Below are 27264 nucleotides of genomic sequence, written 5' to 3'. Positions count from 1 at the left end.
GTTATTACTACCGACAAAATTATATTGTCGCTAATTATTTTACTTCAATCAGTGACGATATCAGTTGTCTCTAAAGTTATATGCATTTCGTAGTTGAACAAAATCTAATTTCGTCACTAATGACTATATTTTATATACCAAAAATTATTTTGTTATTAAATGTATTAATTAGGGACAATTTTATTATTATAAAAAAGGTTAATTTTCCTATTATCCTCCCCCTTCCCCCCCCCCCCCCCCCTACATCTCAAATTTATTTTAAACTCCTACCTAGGAGCTCCCACATCATGCTTTCTTGGGGATTCGAACTGACAACCTTAAGGTTGGAAGTTTGGAGTATTTACCATCTGATCAACTCTCTCTTGTCTCTCTTTTTAATTTATTTTCTACTTCATTCACTTCTTTCAAAATTAACTTTTGTAGATATAATATATTATATGATTATTTATACACATACACAAGTGCATGAAATTTAACACCCACAATTCATTCAAATGTAGATTATATTTTAATTAAACTGTATATTTTTTAACATATCTTTAAATATATTCAGTACGATTCAGTTATTTTATTCAGTTATTTTTATAAATTTTAAAAATTATTTAGTACAATTATAAATTTATATAAAATTAAACTTTCGATTTTATTTAAAAAATTGAATAATCGGTTCAATTCGGTCAGTAAATCAATTGTTTTGTAAAAAAAAACATTGATACCCATAACTATAATACTTCATCATAATATATTTGAAATCCTAGGTTGGTCATTTCTTTCATTTTTGCTTTCATTTTTTAGTTTATTTCGATTTTCACACCGAAGGAAAAGTTGATAGAAATTCATGAAATATTTCGCACCTTTGCAAAGTCTAAGTTTGTGAGTCGATGTTATCTTTGTATAGTTGATCTACGTGAATTTGTGGAATTACTATTAAATAGCTACATATTTTTAGACAGAAGCAAATGTATCGATTTAGTCTATGCAGTTTACCAATCACAAATCAATAGACACGCACAAAAATTAGCACCAAGACTTGAGAAATTATTTTTTTCTATCGTCTTTATCGATGAACTGTATCAAATAAAAAACAAAAGTGTTAAACCAACAAATATTAGTGATCTAGTGGCAAAATCGTACCACATTCACGATACTTATAACCTGGATTGTATTTTTGAAATGACGCATTTTATGATTGTGTAATTTAAGAAAATTCATGAATTGAACTTTTTCATTTTTACAAAATGGACCGAATTCGTTGGTTTTAATATTTTTCCTCACCAATTAATGAAAGGACTCTGTCTATTTCTTATGAAGCACTTATATTATTCTTTTTGTAAGTTGTCATTTGTAATTATGAACAATTGTAGCAAAAAATAAAATTGTATTTAGCTATGAATTTTTTCGTACCAAATAGTTGATTATTCACTACAAATTTTAAGTCGTCGCTATTTAACACCTTACATATTTTGTGACAATTGTTTTGTTGTCACTAAATCACATATTGATTAGAGACAATGAAATCTTTGTCACCAATTAAAAGGGTCAAAAATACCCTTAATGTATTGGAAATGGTTCAAAAGTGCCCTTCTTCCATCTATTGGATCAAAAATGCCCTTCCATCCACCTATTTGGATCAAAAATGCCCTTAGAGTTAAATTTAAGTCTAATATTACTCTTACCTTTAACAGAAGCTGATGTGGCAAATATATATTTTTTAATTAAATATGTGGAATTATTTTATTGGTCCACATATAATTAGACCCACTTTCATTCACAATCATTCATACCCATTAACCCAAACCCAAACCCATTTCTCCCACTTTCTTCATCTTTCTTCTACAAATTATTTGGAGGATTAATAAAATAATATCAAAACAATCAGTAAAAGAATATGATGTTCCAAGCAGTTCTCAGAAATTTTCGAAGTCTTTTATGAGCTAATTGGAGATTGAACTCCTCCTCTACTGTTAGAGGCTCCGGTTTTCTTGAAATGTAATAAATATGGCTCGATTCGATGAAAAGTAGAATCGTGTCTTGCTTCCATGGGAGATTGAATGAAGGATTTTTTTGTTCCAATCTCAGTAAATCATTCATTCTTTTGATACGTTTTGATGTACAAATTAAATTGCACTTATCTTCACTACCACAAAATTAGTAGGTAAATTAATTTTTTTTCCAGAGAATGATGATATATAGAAATTTTTATAACCTTTTTTCAAAGATCCAAAAATACCAAAAGAATTTGATAGTATTTTATTAATCCTCCAAATAATTTTATAGAAGGAAGATGAAGATGAAGATGAAGATGAAGGTAGAAAGAGTTGGGTCTTCTAGAAATGGGTTTGGATTGATGGGTATGATTGGGAATGAAAGTGGGTCTAATTATATGTGGACCAATAAAATAATTTCACATATTTAATTGAAAAATATATGTTTGCCACATCAGCTTCTGTTAAAGATAAGGGTAATTTTAGGTTTAAATTTAACTCTAAGGGCATTTTTGATCCAAATAGGTGGATGGAAGGGCATTTTTTATCCAATAGATGGAAAAAGGATATTTTTGAGCCATTTCCAATACCTTAAGGGCATTTTTGACCCTTTTCCCTTTATACTATTAGTGATGAAAATAAATAACACAATTAAAGCTAAATTCTTATAGCTAAAACTTATAATATTTAACTACGAATTCTAATTTGTCAATATTGTAACAACATATTTTTTTAGATGAAATTTTTTTGGGTAAAAAAATCAATAAATTTCAAGACAAAAAATAATTTGTCATGAATTAGATACATTATTAGTGACGAAATAATGTGTCACCGATAACTTTAAATTCGTGACTAACACTACTTAACAAATGGCGCCAATTAATTTTTTGGTGGGAAACTTTAGTAGACGAAACTTTGCTACGAATTTTTTTGTTTCGTCACTAAAAGTATGTGTCTCATCTATTTAAGCACGAAAAGTTAATTTTGTCACTAAAAACGAACAATTAGCGACGAATTTGATGTCGTAGCTAATAATTTCATAGCTATATATCATATTTGTTATAGTGGAAGGAGAGGTCCTCATGCTTCCAGAAAAGACAATCAGTCTTTTTCGATTTGAATTATTACACCAAGCTAATAAATACTTAATTAAAGATCAATTATGAGAGATCTGCCTGCCCATGCCAAAAAGACATTGAAAAATGGAACGCCTTCTCCACATATTTAATTGTGTTTATATTATCCAATTATTTTTGTCTATTCTTTTTATATCAACCCACCTTCAATTAGCTTATAATCTGTTTGATCAAGTTTTTTTAAGATTAAAAAAAAAATAGAAAATATTTTGTTTTAAGAAATTTAAGATAATTGATTAATTAGTAAAAATGTTTTTTAATAGTCGTAGTGTTCGTCTTGCACATGCATGCCAAAAGACAAGGACGAGTAGAACTCGTTCTCCACGTATAATGAAAACTGTTTGTACACAAAGTTTATCCCTACCTTAAAGATAAAGAGTTTATTTTCGATAGACCTTCCTCTATTTTCAAGGCCATTCTTGTAAGAGTAATTTTTGCATATAACCACTCAAAACAATTTAATTAGGCTTCATAGCTATAGTTTGCTAATTACGATTCGTAGCTACATGTTAGAGGGAGGAGAGAAGAGAGCGAAATTGGGAGAGAGAGGAGAGAGGCGAGCGAAATTGAGAGAGGGAGGAGAGAGACCATCGAGAGAGGGTAGAGAATGGAGAAAGGTGAATTGTATTTGTATATTGGTTAGATAACTGTATATATGTAATTAATATGTATATGTATCAATGATTGTATTTGTGTAACTACATACAATTTGTATCTGTATACAATTAATCGAGTTCAAACATTTGTATATGTATATTCAGTGTCTCTCGCTTTATACAAACACAAATTATACATTTGTATTTGTATAATTTGTGTTTGTATAAAGCGAGAGAGAGACATGCAGAAGAGAATTGGGCAGGGAGATATTTGTATTTATATAATTACAAGTGTATATGGTAGAGAAATATGCATTTTTATTTGTATATCTAGTCTCTCTCTTAATACAAACACAAAATATACATTTGTATTTGTATAAGATAAGATAAAGAGATTGGCAGAAGAGGATTGAGAGAGACTGGGCAGGGAGAGGAGAGAGGCGATAGAGAGATGATTGAAACAGATGAGAGATGCGAGCGAGATTCTAGAGAGAGGAGAGAGAGGCGAGAGAGAGGAAGAGAGAGAGAAATGCAATTATAGCTAGAAGTAAGTCCCGAATTATAATTAATGTAAATTGTAGCTACGTTAATTAATTAACTAGTATATATTTGCTTAACCGTCACTCATTCCGCTAATGAAGCTTAAAAGCCCAAAAAGATGCTGGCCATTTACAGAGCCCAGACCCGCATTTAGGCCCAAAGTTGCTAATATAAAAGGCAAGGCGCCTTTTTCTAGAAGGAACCAAAAAATTCAAAATTCAAAATCTAAAACCACACAGAAACAGAGCAAATAACAATGGCGTCGAAATCAGATATGAAGGGATTCTACAGGCAAACGAAGAAAAGTGGCGGAATCACAAAGCCAACACATTCAAAATCATCATTGGCTGCTACTACTACAAAGAAATCGGTAACTCCAAAGCTAGCAGCTGCTCGCGGCTCAAACAATACCCGGTCTCCGGCGCTCATCTCTCATGGATCTCCTGATCTGCAAGCTGGTAAGCTTTTCCCCTAAGTTTTCATTTAGTACAGAGGAATCTACGGAAACTAATTTTCTGAATTAGTTTTTCAGTGTTCGGTTGGGCGTAATTTGAGTTACACATAATATTCGTTGAGTTAATTGTTGAAAACACACCTACATGTTTTTTCGAGTTTCATATCTGAGTTATCGGTGTGCTAATTTATCAGCGGAATCATAACCAACTATTTATCAAAACAAGCTAAACAATCACTTGTTCCTTTTCCTACCCAATCGAGATATCATAATTGTTAGTTGAGCTGTGTTTTTGAGCCTCCACTCATGTTTATACAATGTGTTGCATAATGAATACAGCATCCGGTCCTCGTTTCCCATGGCTCTTCCGATTTGCAAGCGGGTAGGCATTTTCCCCAAGTTTTCATTTAGTACAGAGGAATCTATGGATAGTAATTTTCTGGATTAGTATTTCTGTGTTTAATTGGGTGTAAAGTAAGTTACATATGATATTCATACAATACGAGCTGTAAGATAGAGTATGAGGATAGTTTTTCAGAAAAAAAAATTGTTTTACTGTGTTGCCTAATGAATATATCCTCCAGTCCTCATTTCCTATTGCTCTCTCGATTTGCTAGTTGGTAAGCATTTTCCTTAAGGTTATACGGTCATATTTGCTATTTGTTAGTACAATTTTAGTGTAATTTTGCATATAAATTTATGCTCTGCATCAAAGTACTATATTCAGATGAATTTGGCGTGGCTATGTTGTGTCCACGACTCCACCACTGTCATTTAGTACAGAGGAATACACAGAATGATTTTTTGGATCAACGTTTCCCTTGTTTGGTTGTGCGTGAAGTAAGTTACATATGATATTCATACAATGCAAGCTATAAGAGATAGAGTTTTGAGTATGATTTTTTCAGAAGAAAAAAATGTATTCTTTCGTACCAGACACATCAAACACTCCAATTTCCATCAGCATTTATCCCTTCATACTGATGTTGCATAATGAATTTTTCCTCTGTTTGTTTATGATCAGATTGGATGACCTTAAGTTTGTTGAGTTTAATCTATAAATTATAAATTCATCTATTCATGCATCGTTTTAGATTTTGAAAAGCCCAAATCTATAGCCATTGTTAATATGGCATATGAAAAGGTTACAGGATTGTATATATGAAGCTATCAGATACAGGCAGTGCAAGATGTACGTTCATAACGGTTTCTAATACTTTCTCATCCTGCTAAATTCAATTAATAAATGATAATATGCACATTTTTGTCGGGATGATGTTGCTTACCTCATTCATGAATTATTGTCTCTCCTGTTGCGTGCTTAATAAAACCCAGTATGTACTTAAGATAAAGGGTTAAGAATTGCAAGAATGGAGTAATAAAACCCGGTATGTACTCTTCTGTCCTCCTAGTTGGTCAATGGTATACATGAATTTCAAACAAGGCTACTGAAATTGGCTTTTCGACGAGTTGTCTATATGGAATGACAAATAGACAAACTTGCTGCTATACAAATTGAAAAACACAGATGCTCAATGCGATCATCAACATAGCATTTCTTTTACAAGTAGTATGATTGAAGGTTTTCTATGTATGGGAATTACCAGGAGAATGTAGATTGAAATTTTCTTGTGTCACCGGTTCCTATTCGTATCTTAGTAGAGAAATGTAAAAGATAATATTAACCTTGTGTTCAGTTAAAATATATCTGTTGCTCTCTATTTTTCGGTTTTCTTCTTGTAATACTTTTTCTCATATCAAGAGGTTTGCATTTGTACTTACAAATTAAAATTACCTAAATTTTCAGATGATTATGACGAGAACGAGGAGTTATTAAGGCAATTTGACACGAATATGACTTATGGGCCATGTCTTGGATTGAGCAGACTTGACAGATGGGAGCGTGCTAAGAGTTTTGGTTTAAACCCTCCTAGAGATGTTGAGCCCATCTTGACATCTAGCAAGGTTCGTAACGAATGCCTGTGGGATGGAATGGTTTAACTTTGTTCATGTTATCATCAGAATAGCTCTTATGGTACTTCGTTTTGCATATCTGTTCGCGGTGGGGTAAATCTTGTTCCGGGGAAAAAGTTTGCAGCAACTAGCTGTATAGACTATAGTAGAAGTCCCCATTTCCTATAGATTAACATGACTACCTGTTTTTCTCACTCATTATGATCTTATGTTCTACTGGTGATATTTTTGGCTAATCCTAATCCTACTTAAACATCTTCTTCTTTGTGCTTTTGATCTTTCATAATTGTCTTATAAATCACAAATTCATCCTTTGGTGAAAGGTTGAGTAGAGTGTCTTGTGTTTGATCTTATTTTATTTCTTACTAAGAAGTTTACTTTATAGTATAACTATCTAGATGCGCTTTTACTCCTTTGAGTTGCATTGTTTTCTAATTTTGTTTCTCAGATTCATAATGAACTTTAGATCCTCTTAAAAAAATAAAGTGTATATTTTACTATAATATCCCATGACTTACAATTTCAGAAGGTCTTGGAAAAGTGTAGTTAAATCAGAAAAGAAACAATTGATACGTTAAAGTGGAAATAAAAATGAAGTTTTATTTTTAGTATATAGTAGACAAGTAAAAATAAATAGAGACATGATTTTGTAAAATAAAAATATTGCTTTAATTACTTGTTTTCCTCCTTTTTTAATTATTCATTTGTGTTATAAAAATTCTATTTGTATTGTATGAAAAGAAAATATTGCTTAGAAGATGTTAGGTAACATTGCTTCCTTATCCACGAAGGTCGAAGCGTACGTCGGAGACCAGGATTCAAATTCCACTAAAGATACAATATTATGTCATATAAGTTTTAGTAACAATACTTTTTAGTATTAAAATATGTCGCGTTCTTTAATTATATAAATTAGAGTAAATTTTAGGTTTAGCAACCATAAAAATCATATTAGCTCTTTAGAGCTACAATTTTGCTATTTGTGCTCCATAGCAAACATCAGATTTGTATAAAATCGTAGGAATTTGATTTGTATAAATTGCAACTATTTGTAAAAATTGAGTGTCTGTGTCTATGAAAATTGCGTTTGTATTTGTATATCTGCATAAAATTTGAATTCGTATACAATTGAATCGAGTTAAAATAGTTGTATTTGTATATCAAATCTCTTTCTAGCTTTATATAAACACAAATTATACATTGTGTTTTGTATCATTTGTGTTTGTATAAAGCGAAAAAGAGAAAGGCAAAAGAAAACTGGGCATAAGAAGATTTGTATTTGTATTTGTATAATTATAAGTGTATCTCACGAAGATATACGCATTTGTATATACAGTTCTTTCTCGCTTTATACATACACAAACATAATTTATACATTGTATTTTGTATAATTTGTGTTTGTATAAAGTGAGAAAGGCAAAAGGAGAACTGAGTAGGGGAAGATTGTATTTGTATAATTATAAGTGTATAGGACGAAGAGATATGTATTTGTATTTGTACATCCAGTTCTCTCTTGCTTTATATAAACATAAACACAATTTATACATTTGTGTTTGTATAAAGTGAGAGAGGCAAGGGAGATTCAGGGGAGAGAGGCGAATGACAAAAAGTTTGCTATGAATTAAAATTAAATGAAACTGTGGTTATATCATTTAGTTTGAATTAATAGTTTGTTATTTCATATCATGTTCCCTATAAATTAATCTCAATAAATCGTAAAATCTTAGATATATTCAATTGACACAGATCAGATGTGTATAGTTTAAGAAAGTGAAATATTTTTTATGTTTAACTTATCTTACATAATAAGGTGCTTGAAAACACACAACTTTTCAAAAAATTGAGCTTGAAATATCTAATACAATCGCTTTATTATATGTTCAAATTGAAACGAATTATAATTCGAGTGTAAACAAGATATACTTATAAGATTAAGAGATCGTTAATGTATTCCGCCTAATATTTATATTTCTCCTACTAATCAATATGCTATAAACACTTTTTCATTCCATGAGTTGGCCTTCCAAAGCTTAATCGTTCAAAGTGCTTATCTATTCTTTTCAAGTGTCACACACCTTTAATATAGAACATAGTAATATTAGTGATAAAAATTTATTATGGGTGTGAGCCATTATAGGAGACTGTTGAGATATGTTTTGCTTTTGAGGATTACTCCTCTTGCCTCCCACCTATCTTGGAGTCCATCATGATTAACATGAATATATTCATAAAGGTGCATATTATTTTTTAATTAATCAACTTGAAAGGTTAACCTTCTTAATTAGTTTTACTTTACTCAAATGTTAATTTAATAGATGTTACACATTGTATTGATGTAGGGTGGGTGAAATAGAGGCTCACTTCTGGAGTCACTAAAATGTAAAGACAAGTTCTATAAAGTTATGATTAGATCGAATATGTTGGTCAATCAAAAACTCTCATGTTCAAGATGTTGAAAGTTGTGAAAATGAAGTGTTGAGGTGGATGCATGTGTTGGTACACTAAGATAGATAAGATTAAAATGAGAATATCTCGGAAAAGGTAGAAGTTACCTCGAGGGAAGATAAGATGCGGGCCGAAAGTGAGACTTAGATGGTTCGTGCTGTAAAGAGGAGATGCACGGATACACTAAGAGGTTGGCTATGGATGGTTACATGAGAGGCAAAGGAAGGCCGAAAAAATATTTGAAAAAAGGTAATTAAATAAGACATGACGCAACTCCAGCTTACTGAAGACATAACCTCAAGTAGAAAATTATGAAGGACATGAATTATAGCTCAAAAATTAATTAGGTTATTGAAAGTTATTTTATTTAGTCTTTCATATTAGTAGTATTACTATGAGAGTTTCTTATTATTTCATTTATGTTTCTAGCACTTCCATTATCATATTGTGATAGTGCTTGTTCCATTTTTAGCATGCTTTTTTTTTTAGTCAACTTGATCTTTATAATCTAAATAAAGACAAACAAATTAAAATAAATGGAGTACCATTTATAGTACATTCATTTTTCACTTTCAAATGGCCTAACAGATTTGAAAGTAAAGGCATCTACAAAAATGTTTAAAAGGGAAAAATTGGCCTTTAAAATCAATACATATGTAGTAATCAATAAAATTGAATAAAAAACTTGTATATTCCAATTAATTGGTGGGCTGTCTTTAATTATAATTTATAATTATCAAATCACAAACGATAAATCCAAACACATGGAGAAATAAATAGTGGACACTAGAAGTACCATGGTGGGCAAATTCACAATTGTCCCAAGTAATAGGAGAAAGCATAATATGTTGATCCAAGATATTGATATTTATCATCTCGATAAAATAAAAAAATTAGATATTTAAATTACAGTGTGTTCTAATCTAGTAGAATTTTGTATCATAAAGTGTTCCTATTAGATATTTTCTGTTCAAATTTTGATTTTTTTTTTTTGGGTGTTCTCAAATGTAATCATTTGCAATATATTATATTATTTAATAATATGAATTAGTTTCAATAAGCTGTCATATCGTAGACATGTTTCAATGGGGATGATGTGTATATTTAAGAAAAATGGCATATTTTAAGTGATTAATTAACTTATTTATATAATGTACATATGTACTCACACACGCACATAAATTTTAATTTGATGAGTCAAATGTGTTTAATAATAATATTTAATCATATATTCAAATGCTCAATTAAAACAGATCTTCATTCAAGTATTTAAGTGAAATTTCCTAAAAATTTTAGAAGGCCGTAATTATATTAAGCCTAAAAAAGGGTTTTATGATATCATGATAAGCACTACTAAAGTTTATGCAAACAAAGAGCTACCAGCCAAAAGATAGGTATATAAACAAACAAATAAAAAGTGATCACTTTTTGTACTATGGTAAACAAATTCATAATTGTTCAATGTAATTGGAGAAAAAAATGAAATGTAACACTTTATCCAACATATTGTTGTGAAGGTCTATGAGAAAATGATATCTAAAACACTTGGCAACTTTTTGTTAATCTCTAACACTCAAAATTAGGTGGTGAAGGTCATGATATTTTGTCATGTCATTTTATAGATAGTTTGGATTAGGGGTATGCATTTGGATTTTTGATTTGGTTTTACACTATTCGGTTTGGATTTTTGGTTTTTAATTTTGTAAAAGTGTAACCCAATTTGATCCAAAATAAATTTGGTTTGGTTTGATTTTTCTCTATTCGGTTCGGCTTTTATCGGTTTGATTATTCGGTTATGTCAATAATTAATAACATATATAACCAAAGAAATAATATTTAATCCCTTAAATATACTTTCTAATATAAATCATAAGTAAAACTTAAAACACAATACTTATAAGTATACTTATTATAGATGTAATTCAAATATAAAATATAAACGTAATCATCATGAAAGACAATAACCAAAAAGGGACAAAAGTGGTTAACTCCAACTTAATTCTAAATCTAAACATTAACTTTTATATATATATATATATATAATTCAGTTTCTTTTTTTGTCTTTCGGTTTTTATTTTTTAAAAATCCGAAACCAAACCAAGAAATCAAACAAAGTAATTTATTAATCCAAAACCAATCCGAAAAACCAAATAACCAATCCAAATAAAAATTCGGTTTAATTTGGTTTGGTTATTCGATTTAATCCTTTGACTAAAATGTATGCCTTTGATTTCTTTTAAGTGTGAAATATGTTATACTAAAATTGTTTATATAATTATATACCTTAATATGGAATAACAATACAAGTATAACATTACATATGTCTAAATTAATTGTTAATAGTTTTGAAATTTTGTAAATAATCATAGGCAAGGAGCAAGTTATTGAAAAATATATTAGAAGGATTGTAATTAAAATTTGTCAATAATTGAAGGATTAAAAGTACTATTATTAATCTTTAGTCTGCAAGCCTTATAATAAAACTCTTTCAAGATGGAAATGAGATTACTAGTAGTATAACACAATTTGTTCCATTTTCTACTAGTTCCTACCGTTGGGTATATATAGTAAGAGTTAATGGGAAATGAACGAAAGATGAAAGGACGGAATATGAAGTGTTCTCTTGTGCTTTGGTAAAGGAAAGAAAAGTTCAAATGTTTAAATAAGGAAACACTTCTACTAGTTGTTAAAAAGGTTGGAAAGAGGACCCTTGCCGCCACTATCGTTGCTCGCTCGGCTTTGACTTTGGCTTTGAAAAATAATTGATCGATTGATCTGAAAGGCTGCAAACTTTCGGAAACAGTGCTTCTTGGCTATAAATACATGTGATTCCTCAGACTTTTCACTTACGAAATTTCTAAACTACTTCTTCTTCTGCACAATTAAATATGTATTTTACTCCCATTGAGTGGCTCGCTAACACCATTGTTTTTTATATCAATACATTGGTGAATAGAGTCTTTAATTTATATCCTGGGAGGTCTATTCCTTTAAAACCTCGAATACTAGAGGAGAATAATTTCCTTAAGGGACATTGTCCATTCAATGAGTTCGATTTCCTTTCCTTTCTGTTTATACTATTGTTACAGATCCTAATATGTTTTACAGTCATTAATTTATGTTTATATTATTAATTTATGTTATTGACTACATGATTTAAACTTTGTTGTTTATGTTCTACAAAGTTATTGTTGTCATTAGTATAATTTAATACATATTGCATATCACCTACAAGTATATGACAAATTAGGTCATAAAAAGAAACTTTATTAATCGCAAAATTAATTTTACTCCTCCGATTAATGCTCCTCTTTGATTGTCCTTGACATTTGTATCGTTTTCACTTACTATAAAATCTTAATTTTACATTTAATATTTTATTTTCATTGTCATAATGTCATAGTTATTTTAATTATTACCATGCCTACACCTTATTTGCATGATAAATAAACGAAGAAAATTTTTAAAAAAAAAACATGTTGTAAGTCAAAATAAGTTGGACCAGTATATATATATATATATTGATATCGGAAGTCATCCACGTGAAGTCAAAACTTAGTAAATGAATATGAACAAAAGGTCAAAAATGTTTTTTTAACCTATTTAAAATGACTCCAAAATATTATTTTTTTTCTTTTAAAAATGGAGATAAGGATAAGAAAAACGGGTGACAAGATTACAACGAGAGAATGTAATCTTTACTGACAAGGTATAGTTGACATAATCAATCAACTGAGCTACTATAATTATTCGTTTAAAAATATCTTTCTTTTATATATTGTGTAAAAATATCTCACCTTCCATATATCGAATAAAACACGCTCTTAACATAATGCAATGACACAAAAATGTTGTTATTCCATCTATTAGATTATATTTTCCTTTAATGTTATATTCAGTCTTAAAATTATTTTTTCATTAACAACAGAATTATACAATATTTAATTACATTATAATTAACTCTATGAATTGTATTAACAATAAGATTGATTACATAAATCTTGTGAACTAATGAATGTACCATGAAAGCCATATGGCACTCTTTTAGGTAATTTTACTAAGGCCATTTGCTTCATATTTTTAGCATTAACTATAATTAATTCCGATTTTTCTTTATTTTCATCTCTAACATAACTCATAAGGTACCCTTCATCTTCTTCTCCTTCTGCTTCTCCTTCTTTCGTGCTCGGTACAAAATAAGGTTCACCCCCAAATCTGTCATCCCCGTATAAAAATTTCGTGACATTTCCCGTGACCAAATCGACTTTTGCTAGGCCACTACATTTTGGCCATGGTTCGGCTATAGCCATGAAGGCATACCGAGTTTTTTGACCAAGTCTAGTCTTGTTGACTTGTCCCGCTTCTAAATCCATCCCTGATACTATAATCCGTCTGGTTGATTTTCCTGTTCTCAAATTTAATCGAATTTCAATCAGTTCACTTTTTAAAAGCTCATCACTTCCTGAAAAGATCGAGTCAGGTGGACTCATGCATGAACCTATAATCACAATGATCTTGTCACCTAATTCTTCATGATTCTCCTCCCACGCGTTCCACAAATGCATGCAAAAGCAATTAGGAACATCAATCCACTTGATTCTTGATTCGTCATGGTCGTCTTTCGACAACACACCGAACCTAGATACCTTATTCGGGTCATGGATTACGGGTGACCCGCCCCGTATCATCTCGGATAACTTGAATTCCACTTGATAATCCGGAATGATCACGTGACTTTCCGTGATGGCAAAGTCATGGATCATGGATGGGTTTTGGAGGGAAATAGAAATGTCACGTGACTTATTACCCCACGTGTCAAATTTGAAGAATTTAAGATAAGGTTTTTTTAATACATTATAACTCAAAGTATAAAATTCCCCTGTTATGGGGTCCACTTTAGGATGTGCTATCAATGGATCATTAATTTGTCCGTTAAAATCGTAGCGTCCGTTAGACTCTAGATCGCCATCCTCCTTAATAATAACATTGTATGGAAGATCATCCTCCGCCATAGCTAAAAGTCGACCGTTAAAATAAACCAAACCGGCGTTTGCAACGCCGGTTCCTTTGGTAGCATCCACTAACCCTAAACTGGTTCGCGCTAAAAATAGCGCGAGCCGAGCTAACCCTAAATGGCCGTGTAATTCGCCAATTGGCTTAGGAAAAACCGGCCGGCCTATTGAAGCCTCTTGAACCAACCGGCTGGTTCGAGTGAACCGGCATGAGTAACTAGCTTTATTATTTTCCGAATCTAATTTAACGGCGTGAATCATACCGTCACCGTCAAATAAATGATGTCCGTTAATTGGTTCGAATAACGGGTTCGCGCCATTTCTAACGTAGACCCCGGTTAAATTTGACGGAATCTGACCAATTACGTCAAGACCGTGCTGAACCGGGGATTCATGAACCGGTGCAAAATTCCCTTCTAGTTGAATTTCCGGGTCAACCGTCCGGTTCAGCTTATGTTTTTTTTCCAACTTTGTTACAACTAATTTTTCTAACATGTCCAAAGCATTGGAAGCAATTTTTTGAAAAGGGTTTAATTTGGGATGGTCAATTTTTAGTGGAAATATTTTCGATTCGTCTGAATTCGACGATGATGGTGACGATGGTGGTGATGGCAGAGGCGGAATTCGTGTTCTTGGAAGAGTTATAGTGTTTTTTTTAGAAGGGTTGATGAGAATTTTGCAAGAAAATGAAGGAGAATTGAGGGGTTTGATTGTTTGCATGGTGAAAAAAAAAGAGAAAAGAGTGAGTTTTGAGAATATTGGAAAATTAAGGGGGTTATATATAGAGGTTGAAAAAATAGTGGGGGCAATAGTGAGAAAAAGTGAGAAAGTTGGGGGGTGGGGGAGGGGGGGGGGGTGGCAATGGAAAAAGTCCAGCTTAGGTTGAGAAAAAGAAGACACGTGTAACATCAGCTCATGGAAGATATTTTAGTAGAAGAAATAAAATGATGAATTTGCATGAAGTATCGAAAATAACGGAAATAGTTTCTCTACCTTCCTAATGAAAATTAACACATGTGCCTAAACTTAGAATTCATAGAAAATTAACACATGTGGCTATACTTCTATCCAATTCTTAATCGGATCATTAATACTTATCTGCATCGAATATCTCACTTCGGCTTACCTCAAATACTAGAGGAGGCAGGTGAGGGGATGGAGATTGAAGACTATATAGGTGGCATGAAGATGAAATATTTGAAGAGTGAGGAGAACATAACTAATATAAAATGTTATTTGTTAACTTGTTTTTTTTTACTTCCGCAAAAACGTTTTTATCTAAATTTTTGAATAATGATCATGATTATATTTTCTTCCATTAAGTTTTATGTAAAGTTAAAACTTTAAAGCCTTAATAACTTTCGATTTTGAACTTTCACATTTATTATAGGTACTTTTGTGCCTTTTGGTGATTGCTTTGGGGTACTTTGGTGTATGGCTTAAAATGAGATGTTTTTCTTGTAACAAAATAAACTATTGACAATATATATGACGTACAACATGTGATGAATTAAATTGAGTATTTAAATTACTAATATAATATGAAAGAGAGTGTGTTGGGGTTGGGGGGGGGATTAAGAGATGTTAATATTTTTTTAGTTAAATGATTAAAAAGATTCACTCGCATAATTATAATTATTTGTATTTTTTGTCAATATATATACACATTATATAATTAGTGAAATTTCATAACCAACAATAATACAAGTGATAAGTAACAAGATCGATCAAGAATTTGGACAACTTATTTCTAATCATTGATCTAAGATTAAAGAGATTTATTATCTTATTTGAAAGGTGAAATATTGCATCTCAAAGCTAAAAAATTATGTTGGGGTAAACTAAAATTTACTCTATTATTAGTTACATACATTATATAGTTAATTAGAAAGGGATCTAGCCTTAAACTGTTGGATTAGTGTGAATTTAGGGGATGAAGGGCATAAATAATCGCTTTTAAGGTTGTCATTTAATTTATAACAGTAGCTAAATATTTTTGCAAGCTTATCATCTTTAAGAAAAAATTTAGAGTATGCACGTCTGATTTTGAATATTTTTTGTTTAAAGTGTGATTTTACATCTGAATGCCAAATATCAAATATTTTTACCTAAAGTTTAATATGATTTGTCAATATCAAATTCAAACATTAGTGACTAAAATTGTGTTAGAAAATTTATCCTAACTTTCTATCATAATTATAATGCTACCTCTTTCTAATGAATCAATTCATATCAAAATTATTATGCTTTCTTTTAATATAATTTTATACTAAGATTTATCGTCATTAAAATTTTTAACTTTTATATAACATTCTGCTATTTCAATTCGAATAAATTATAAATTTGACAAAGATTTGAATATCTTTTACTACACTTGTGATTTTAACAAATATTTCAAATGTATTATAACTTATCAAGATCAACTCTATATTTTTACACTTTAAGATTATGACCTCGACAAGGTTGACTTAAACAAAGCATGATACATAAACATATTCAATTTTTACACTTAATAATAATTTACATAAAATAGAATAAATGGATATTTTATTCTACTAACTAAAAAAAAAAGATTCCAAGTATAGTAGGATCTTGTAGATAAATACGAAGTAGATAAAATCGACAAGATTCTTTGCCTATTTTCTGGTCAATCACAAGTCATAAAATGGGATTTGCCACGTGAATTAACATAAGTGTCAACGTGGGTTTTTGTTGTCATTTTGTGATAAAACTTTTGATTCAAATCTCTGGGTACAAGTTTCCAAATCAGTATGGGAAACTCACATAAATACATTTATCGGTATCTATTGTTGGTGGAAGATGGGATGTATCTCGTAGAATATTTTAGGATATGCTTTTTTGGTTCATATTTAATTATTCATGTTTAACATATTTATCAATAGCTGATGATGATGAGAGATGATATGTATCTTATAATATATCTTTGATCATATTTAATTGTTTATGTTTGATTTGACACGTATCTTAAGAAGCAATAAAAATTGATAATTAGCAGAGAAAGTATTTAAGAGTAAAATAATCAAAAACTTCGCTTAATTATTTTCTATTTCAATATATTTGTAAGATATTTTAACGATAAATGATAGTTTACTTATGTTTTTGGCTATTAAATCAAAGGATAACGATGAATTCGACAACCTTGATTTTGTACTTAATTGCCGGGGGAGTTTTTGTTGTTTTCTTGCCAAGTCAGACATATAAATACCACGTGTCAGTGTAAACAATAATTTTATTTATTTATGTTTTGTCTCCTTTAATAGTAATAAGAATTAATTAATGTAACACCAAAAATAATAAAAAAAATGAGGGCAAAATATATCCAAGTCCCAATACTTGAGTTTGTTTACTACCTAAGTTGCTATTTCTCATAAACTGACAAATAAGTAGTCTTTATGTTTTAGTTCAGGTGACATATCCGATATTTATATTGAAGTTAGATTATATTTTAAATTTGCATCGCTTTTCTTTTCCTCGAAAAGCTCTCTCTAAAGGATTTTTCATACCCAGGGATCAAATCTGAAATCTCTAATTAAAGGAGAAACAACCTCATTGGTTACATCATATTCATTAGTGATATATGTAGTACGTACTCCCTTTGTTTTATTTTTAATTATTTCTTCCATTCTCAAGATTTAAACGGTGTTAATTTTGATAAATAGTTTAATTTTTTTAAAATTGTATTTATATGAAAAATACTACATTTATAAATTTTTAAAGTATTTTAATTTTAAAATATTAAGTTATTTAATTTATAATTTAACTTTAAAAATTAATTAACTTTTAACTCTTGTAACATGAAAAATGTTACATGATTTGAAACATAACAAACAATAAAATTATGTTTCATGTGTCTCTTCTTTGTTTTGCCACGATCTCTTATTTCCCCCTATTGTTTTGTGATATCTTTTTTTTTTTGGTTTCTCACCCGGTGTCTAGATCCCACATTGGAGCTCCAACTAAATCTGGATTGCACTTTGCAAGGTCCATTCGGGGGTGACGCTCCCAACAAGATTTTCTCCATACCCAGGGCTCGAACCCGAGACCTCTGGTTAAGAGTGAAACACTCCCACCAGTGCACCACAACCCATGTTAGTTTATTTTGTGATATATATACTAGATGGGGGAGGCCCGTGGCAAGCACGGGCCCAATAGTCAAAATATTATACTTGTAAAAATATTAATATTAATGAATCAAGGGTGATGGCTTTTGCAAAAGATGGATAATGTCATATATCATATACTATTAGAAATATTTAGAATATGTACAACAGACATCAGTATGATGCCGACTTAAACGATCTGCAAATACTAACTAATGTAATACAACCAAAATAATATAGCAGATGTTTCAGTTTTGAAATATAAGATTAGCATGTCATTGTTTATCATATGTAGAGGACGCCGGAGTTCGCTTCTTAGTAGTTGATCTTCTTCATTCAAAAAACCATAGCATAGGGATTTGTTGGGGGTTCCTGAGAAAATTGTGTAGTGTTAGTAAATTCACAAAGTTGAGTTGGTTGATGATGGAAGTGAAACTGTTTGGAAAGTGACATATGACACAAAAATGTGGGATAAAACATTACCTGGAAAGCTAAATAACGAAGGCATCCCAAAAAGTTAAGTAACCGATTCATTTCATTCTCCCTATTGAGCGAACTTGAACCGACTGAGAATCCAAAAACTTCATTAAACAAAAGTCACAAAATCAAGTGAGGGAGTTCCTGTAATTATACAGTTCAAAGTTTGTCAAAAACTGAAAATATGGCAACACATAGCAAAACAATTTAAATATTAGAATCCCTCAAAATGGAAGATAAAGCTTGAAACTTTATCCTCTAAACTGGCACATTTTTAGTACAGAAATTGGAAAAGAGCAAATGGAAATTTCAGAAAGAACAATACATGGTCAGTTAACGATAATTGAGGTTTATCATTCTTGGAATCAATGTTTGAGAGTATAAATGCTCCATAAGTGTATTCATTTGTTGATATGGTAATAGTTCGCAATTCATTTCCATAGAAATAAAAGACATTTGAATGTTTATGTCATACCCCAACCCTAGGTAAGACGAACAAGTATCATATGAACACATGTTTTACAAGTATGATTAGAAAGTAAACTACTATGCGGATAAATTTACTGATGATAAGCTTCATATACAACACATGTTGACTAGCTGAATCGATACACGTGACAAGTGAAACTATGATTTCAGATGATAGCTTTACAATGTCTACAAAGCCTCTACTGGGATACATGTAGTAAAGACTCGGCAATGCCCCGAATCAACCTGGAGCTCACCAACAATCGTTGAGTATCATGTGCTTCTATTAGGGAGATCTACTTGTTGGATACATGTACCTGCAACATGAAATGCAGCATCCCCAATAAGTGACGTCAGTACGAAAGAATGTACTGAATATGTAAGGCATAATACAACCATTTATAAAATGAGAGCTCAAGTGAAACCAAATATCAACAGATAAAGATTAGAGACCACATTTGCTTATACTTGTGAAATTGTGTATGTTACATTTTTTTCTTTACTTTTCTGTGTATTACAATAATTTATAAGACATATGATACAAATGACCAGCTGATCAGCGGTAGAAGATGATGACCCATGCTAGGTATTTTAACCCCTTGGATGCTGTCCTCATAATTTCACAAATTGGGATCGGCCCATGCTAGGCTTTCACCCCTGAGCTGCCACCCTTCTATACCAATTGGGATCGGCCCATGCTAGGCTTTCGCCCCTGAGTTGCCACCCTTCTATTCCAATTGGGGTTGACCCATGCTAGGCGTTTGCCCCTGGGCTGCCACACATAATTATACAGATTGCTTCAATTAAATTTCTTATCTTTGAGATTGTTGTTTTGATGTTCATAACTCTTTCGAGATTGTTCTTTGGATAATCATCTCTTTTGAGATTGTTGTTTTGGTGGTCATAATCATTGTTGAGATTTGAAACTATGGACTAGTAGTAGAAGACATATGAATATGGACTTACGATAATAACAATGACATGGGAAGCAAATGTGACATGAACGTGTAATACTTAGGAACTTATATGACTCAGTAAGCACTTTGACATCTCAAATTGAAGCACATATCAAGTGAAGACATTTAACATTCAGCCAAGAGATTTGAACTGTATATGATAGTCAAATACTCATTAACTAATATCAAATACAAGGTATACATGAAAGTGGAACCAAGGGAGAACATTGGCAGATTCAACTTAAGGACGGATACATATTCCAAGTAAGCATATATAAAATGTACAATAAAGCAAGTAGGGATCTTGTGAGATAACATTATAGTCTAACACAATGGGAGTAATAACCAATAAAGGGAACATATGAACATGTAAAAATATGACATATATATAAATAATTGAAGCAAGTTGGCATGATATGGGCAGATTGTATATCCAACATATAAACATATGTACCATGTGTAATCTAGGATCATTTTGATTTATATAAGGAAAGTACGTGCCAATAGTACTTTGACGATGAAACAAGTGTAAACCTTGCATGTTAATACTTGGTAGAGTAAGCACGTACATTTAGTAACAAACTCATATTAGAGTACTCACGTTAATGCTCTAGGGAGTAGGAACTGCAACTATGGATCAGTCACTACCAAGGGTACTTAGAAAGCTTACTTTTTGTAATGCAAGTGTTGGATTCATGCCAAAGAAATAGGAAATCGAATAGCCTTACATACCTTGCTATACAATTCAATATGTATGACTTAAGCTCCTTCTCTTCAGATTACTAATCTACAATAAAATAAGTTGTAAGACTAGTATTAGTAGCTAATCAATCAATTTGAGCTACTTGATCTCACCCAAATAGTAACCAAGCAATAAGCATGCAATTTATCTAGCCAGCGTTTTCTTTCCTTCCCTTTCCCTTTAATCGTGTCTATATACTGTACAACCTTTGTATTAGGTCCTCCCCAAAACTCCCTGCAATATTTAAGTCCTTTAACGTCTCTATAAATTTCCCACACATCTAGTCACATCCCTTATCATAACATACATATAACAAGCCTTAAACATAATAATGTAACAGAAGCAATATGAATCATGGTTTGAAGAGCTAACATTACTTTTAAAGTGCTTAAACAAGCTCATAACTGAATTTAAAGAGGACTTCCCTCCATGGCTGTCCCAACATGCACTAATCACCAGAACATCCTCCCCAATATTACACCATGTAAAAGTAACAATTTCCAACTCACTAACACATACCAAGTGTCCTAATTTACTCTAGCACAAGAGGGAGAAAATTGCAGTAGCTTACCTTGCTGGACAAAATTACCACTTGCTAAAACTTGGATTCTTTAAGGTAAAGGTTGTCACCCTTAACTTGTCTTAAATTATACCTTCCAATAGCTTGAACTCCCTAATGTTCAAGAACCCTAATGGTATTTAATGGTTGTTGTAAGAAGCTAAGAGAGAGAAGAGAGAAAGCTCTAGAAATAAGAGTTTTTTGTCAAAGTAAAAATGGCTGGAAAAAGATGATATCTATCCCTTTTAAAGGGACCTGCTTTGGTCGACTTTCTCACTCATTTTGGGCCATAGTTTGTCAAGTAGGTGACCCACCTACTTGGACTTTTCACTTGGGCATTTTTGGACTTAAGAACATTAGGCCTTTTGCCACCTTTCTTGTACTTCATTTGCAGCGAACATGTGTCTTTAATTTAGGCCACACATTTAAGTAGGTGATGCACCTACTTTTTCATTCAACTTATTTCTTGTTGGCTTGGAATGATTGGTCCTTGACTGTCCATTTTCCCCTTATTCTTCTAATCAACTTGGGCCAGATTAATGCAAGTAAGTGGTAGTGTACTTGGCCCAATAACAAGATCAAAAGAGTCTTAGTAGGTGATGCACCTACTTGGTCCTTTGGGCTAGTCAATAAGTCAAAGTAGGTGATGTACCTACTTGTCACCTACTAGCTTAGTGTAGTCAATCAAGCATCTCAATATCTTATTCCATTTCTAGACGACCTTAATACCTTTAATTTAACTTAAAACTTATATACACTACGTCAATTTAAACTTTACACTCAAATACCACCTTATGATCTCAAGTTTAAATACTTCCTGCATCAAAATCTATGGGCAGTTCACTTTAAACCTATTATATTGTCACTGGTCGCATAGGAAACCGAGTCCATAACTATACCACACGGGAATTTATAAGCATAATATAAATAGAACTAGTACACGTAGAATACGGGGTGTTACAACTTAATAACTTGACAAACACACACAAATCACTGCCTAAAGAGGTGGTCCTAACTCTAAAGTAATCAAGTTGCTCAATTGTTATAACTAAAATAATCTAATTCAGATTCTTAATTCTCCATACTTTCTTTCCTATTAAGCAATTTAATTACATCAGTAATCCAACTCAAAATCATCAAAATCCAACACAATTAACAAAAATTAAAATCCCAGATGAACTATAACTTTTAAGGAAGAAAAATGTAGTGGGTTGTAAATTCTTCTAGTAGTATACTGTAACACCCCGACTTTTCGAAACGTATAAATTGACTCGTATCTTCGTCGAAAGACCAGGAGGGTGGGTAATAAATTAAGAATGATGTGTTATGTGATATTTTAAGTGTTCAAGTGTTGTATCTCAAGTTTTGAAGTTAGGTAAGTGACAAAATAAAAGTTGGCGAAAGTTACCGTAAATTCTTTTTTAAAGATTTGTCTGAAATTTGGATCAAATGTCTCAGACGTTTTCTGCCAATCTATTAAGAGTTATGGTCCCCGCGACCTATGAAATCGAAGTTTTACAAGTCTAGTTTCCAACGCATCAATCCGTTTGTTCATACGACTTCAGAATGGAGAGATATTCGCGTTTTCGCAAGATTGCACAAGCAGACAGGTGAGGTAGGTCTCCTAGGTCGGTGGAACTTTATATATATTATCTTTTTCGACTTTTCTTCATTTTTCCTTCATTTTCCTTAGTAAAGAACCAGAAAACTCATTAAACCTACAAAACCCACTTCTAGGACAAGCCAAGTTACCGATTCTCGTGACTTAAGTCCTTGACAAAAGTTGTTCTACGCGTTGAGCTCATCAATATAGTATAATTTATTTTATCGATTTCCTAGCATATCGTACTTTGGTGTGTGGACCGTAGGGGTTTGGGCATATTTTAAAGTTTTGAGGTGTATTACAAACTTATAATCAAGGTAAGACCCTTCTTTCATCGACTCTAGCTTTGATAAGTCGCAAATAGCAATTTGTGACGGAAATACATATCTTTTATCGGATTTTCGTTTTATCTTCTATTCTTTTGTGTTGATTATGATCCTGCCTTGTTGTAGTATCAATGGGGGGTTGTGATTAATGTTATTAGGACACGTGACTTCAGCGAAAAAGGTATGTTAAGGCTATTCCCTACTTACGACATGTTTCCTTAAAGCTTAGAAACAATGTATTTGGGTTGTTGTCCTTGATATAGTTGTAGCCGTGATTGTTGATTGTTGGCTGCTCGAGTTAATATAATCCTTCCTTATTGGAATTCTTATTCAATTAGTAGTGTCCCTATGTTGTACATGACATAGGTTGCTTATAACTGAATTGTTCGTTTTTAGCGATTGGATTGTTATTGTTGCCCTTGGAGCTATTGTGTTTAGCTGCAAGAATGTGATATATGCCAAGAAGGGCTATGTTCTGCCTACGGGGCTATATGGATGCCTAAGAGGGCTATGAGTTGCCTATAGGTCTATATTGATGCCTAAGAAGGCTATGTGCTTCCTACAGGGTCATGTTGTTGCCTAAGAGGGCTATGAGTTGTCTATAAGCTATGTTGATGCCTAAGAGAGCTATGTGCTGCCTACGGGGATATATTAATGCCTAAGAGGGCTTTGTGACTGCCTACGAGGCTATATTAATGCCTAAGAGTGCTATGTGACTGCCTACGGGGCAATGGGACTACCGATAGGGGTATATAGGCTGATTGACACCTTTCGGGCTTATGGGGGCCTGCGTAGGTGGTCTTGTGTGTTGTTTGTACGTGCCAAGCTTATGGGGGATTGGTTAGGTTGTTGTTTTATTATTTTTTATAAGTTTAGATTTAGGAGCAGGTCAGTACACTTATCTTATTCTTGATTTATTTATCAGATTATTCTAGTATATCAAGATACATTATCATAGTCTATTGCCTTTTATACTCTGTACATTATTTTGTATTGACGCCCCATTGCCTTAGGGGAGCTGCATTCATATACGCAGGTCCTGACAGACGACCGAGTAGACCTCCTCAGCAATAGGATTGACTTTTATCCGGTTGGCTAGCCCCTTTCCTCCGGAGCTGCCGGAGTTGGGAGGTTTGTTACCTTTTGTTGTATATATTTTTATAGGTAGGCTGAGGCCCTGTACCGCTAATATTTACTACTCTCTAAGGCTTGCATACTAGTGTGTGGGGTGTATAGCTACGTTATGGCCATATTGGCATATGTTGTTGGTTTGCTGAAGCTTGTGAGTTGTTTGATGTATTGTATTGATATATACATACTTTTAGTTTGGGTATAGATATCATAGTAGCCTCGACGTCTCGATCAGGACTTATGTGCTAGTTGACTATTTATTTATATGATCTCCTGGGAGTAGCTGTTTCTTTTACAGATCAGTTGACAGGGGCTTTGCCTGCCGAGGGCTTAGTTTTAAGCCGAGATATACTTGTTTGTTTTTTTGATTGCGTGTGGCTGCCATGCGCTAGTAGCAAATGGTTCAGCAGGGTCGGCTCAGGCCTGAGTTTTGGCATTAGGAGCCAGTTGCGCCCCTCGAGTTTGGGGCGTGACATATTGTTACGACCCAAAAATGGACGTGATGGCACTCGTCTTATCCTACCAAGACAAGTCAGCCTAACACTCACTCATTACAATAAAATGCGAAAATTTCATAATTTACTCAAAAATACCCCAAAAATTTGGTTGTCACGTATACAAGCCTCTAAAGTATTACAATTGATTCAAAAGAAAAACACAAGTCTCAAATGACCTTGTTTCTAGAATAGAACGAGATCATAAATAGGAGTAAGAAGATCTGCTGAGATTACAAACAGCTACCTCACAAATCTCCAAGAAGCCTCAGAAAATAAGAGAATGGAAAGTATCGCAAAATCCAGGCTCGTAACCTACAAAAAAAATTGTAGAAGCAAGGGGTGAGTACCAAATCACACGGTACTCAGCAACTAAACCTCTAAACACAAGCTAAAGGGATAGAATACGGGTACTCCTTACACCCCAATCGAACCTCCACAACTACAACCTGCATAAAACCAACCCAACCTAACAGTTCACAATTTACATAGCACCCAGCTCAACAACAATCACTTTAACAAATTATATATCCTCAGCAACAACTCAATATTTATCAATCACAACTTCCACAAAAAGGCACTCACAAATATCAGCAACACACAAGATCAAGTTCATCGAATAGAGATAATCAAATATCAAGTACTTTCCAACCACTAATAAAACACATAATCATCAAGAATGAAAGATGTCATGAGATGTAATGCAATATGACACCATGAAATGATATGCCTCAGAATACCAAATACTCTCTCAACCGTATATATATGATACTTCTCGAAAATACATCGAGAGTTCATGACCAATGGGGGACTCACGAGGTCCATATACCGACACAGACGATCTCAACGCATTATCATAAATCAAACAAATTCCTCACGGACGATCTCCACGTGCCCAAATTATAATCTTAACATCTCACCATCCCCAGCACGAACGATCTCCACGTGCCCAACTTATACCCAATCTCATGTCAATGCATGTGCACAATATAATTTCAAATAAAGGGGATGATGATCTCAATCAAATATCAATATGAAATGTAATCACCTCAGCTATCACAAGTATACCGGTTCATAAAGAACACAATCACACATAAACAATTGATCACATTGCCTTTTATTACCCCTTTTTCATCATTAGAATTAATCAATGTGGACAAGTCAACCCATCACCAAGTCTCATTATTCCCAAACACATATTACAAGGAAATACACGAATTCCATACACTTAACAAGGGTTTAGAAATCCACTTGCCTCAAATAATCAAGAATTCACTCCGGCACTTGTGCCTTCCACTTTCGTTGAGCTCCCAAATAAATGCAATCTATTCAAATAAATGACCACAATAAGATTCCAAAACTAACAACACTCATATTACTATGTGTTTAGCCTTGACCCAAAAATCCACCCAAGTTTATAATCAAGTTCCTAAATCTTGATGTCAATTAACATTTCAATTATCATATTTTCGAAGTTTCAAGCCTAGGATTAAGTTTCAATTTCTCCAAATAATACAACCCTAACAGTATTCATATAATATAATACATCTATTATTCAATTACATATACTTGTATTATCAAAATTTGACTTATAATTTGATAATTATAGAGGGGAAAAAATCTGGAAAAAGAAGATCAAAACTAATTCCTGAATCCACCATAACTCCTGAATCTTATTCATATTGCCTAGTATTTACCTAATCATTAGTCAATCATCAACTTTCCTAATCATCAATCACATTGGCAGAAGCAGTCAATACACATATATAACAATTTAACCTAATAAATTAACAACTCATGTTACACAGAAACCAACATATAATACTATCTTAATTTATATCTACAACATATGACCTTATCTAAAACAAAAATGCCTAATTGAATTCTTACCTGAATCGATTATTTCTTCCTTTTGATTGTCGTCGCATCATAAGTAGTTTTTTGCCAGAAAGTTATTGCTTTCCTATTGTTTCGTCAGTTTTCAACAGTTCAGGGCTTCTTGCCCTTATATCTTTTATTTATTAATTATTATTTATTCATTTATTTATTTTTCTTTTATTTTTTTTCATTATTATTAGCAATAAAATAATCATTTATTAAATCTGAAAATCATGTCACTCATTCTTATAAGTCATAAATTATTTATAAAAACTACTGAAAAGGTAAGTATAAAAATAATTATTAAAATTCATAAAATGACTAAGAAGGTCGTTACACATATACTTCATGGATTTCAAAAGACTTG

At 32.2% G+C, this 27264-nt stretch overlaps 4 protein-coding genes across 4 annotated transcripts in view; 1 reads left to right on the top strand and 3 right to left on the bottom strand.

Annotated features, from left to right (window-relative positions):
- The window catches only part of LOC125830891 (stress-response A/B barrel domain-containing protein HS1), a 241399-nt gene extending 234453 nt beyond the window's left edge, over nucleotides 1–6946 (bottom strand). The window contains exon 1 of the mRNA XM_049510071.1: nucleotides 6940–6946. The gene's annotated coding sequence lies outside the window, so the exon portion shown is untranslated. The remainder of the gene's footprint in view (nucleotides 1–6939) is intronic.
- Nucleotides 1–27264, bottom strand: part of LOC125830853 (dihydroxy-acid dehydratase, chloroplastic) — a 275530-nt gene that overhangs the window by 236714 nt on the left and 11552 nt on the right. The window lies entirely within an intron of this gene.
- LOC125830888 (uncharacterized) lies at nucleotides 4478–6745 on the top strand. The gene is made up of 2 exons (XM_049510068.1): nucleotides 4478–4715; nucleotides 6519–6745. The coding sequence occupies exons 1-2, from the start codon at nucleotides 4514–4516 to the stop codon at nucleotides 6710–6712; spliced, it is 396 nt and encodes a 131-aa protein (XP_049366025.1). The 5' UTR covers nucleotides 4478–4513; the 3' UTR covers nucleotides 6713–6745.
- Nucleotides 13105–14862, bottom strand: LOC125830856 (9-cis-epoxycarotenoid dioxygenase NCED6, chloroplastic). The gene is made up of 2 exons (XM_049510035.1): nucleotides 13653–14862; nucleotides 13105–13535 (listed from the first exon to the last, which is right to left on the bottom strand). The coding sequence occupies exons 1-2, from the start codon at nucleotides 14860–14862 to the stop codon at nucleotides 13105–13107; spliced, it is 1641 nt and encodes a 546-aa protein (XP_049365992.1).

Source organism: Solanum verrucosum, unplaced genomic scaffold (assembly GCF_900185275.1).
Source record: "Solanum verrucosum unplaced genomic scaffold, falcon-dt-bn FXZP01000049.1, whole genome shotgun sequence".
Lineage (NCBI taxonomy): Eukaryota > Viridiplantae > Streptophyta > Magnoliopsida > Solanales > Solanaceae > Solanum > Solanum verrucosum.
Note: the sequence above shows the minus strand (reverse complement) of the source record. Positions and strands in the feature narration are given on the sequence as shown.

Excerpts from the sequence above, each read along its gene's own strand:
- LOC125830888 (XM_049510068.1), top strand. The coding sequence starts at position 4,514 with ATGGCGTCGAAATCAGATATGAAGGGATTCTACAGGCAAACGAAGAAA. Across the intron at positions 4,716-6,518 it reads ATCTCCTGATCTGCAAGCTG|ATGATTATGACGAGAACGAG; the intron begins GTAAGCTTTTCC and ends CTAAATTTTCAG.
- LOC125830856 (XM_049510035.1), bottom strand. The coding sequence starts at position 14,862 with ATGCAAACAATCAAACCCCTCAATTCTCCTTCATTTTCTTGCAAAATT. Across the intron at positions 13,536-13,652 it reads GGAGAATCATGAAGAATTAG|GAAAATCAACCAGACGGATT; the intron begins GTGACAAGATCA and ends ATTTGAGAACAG.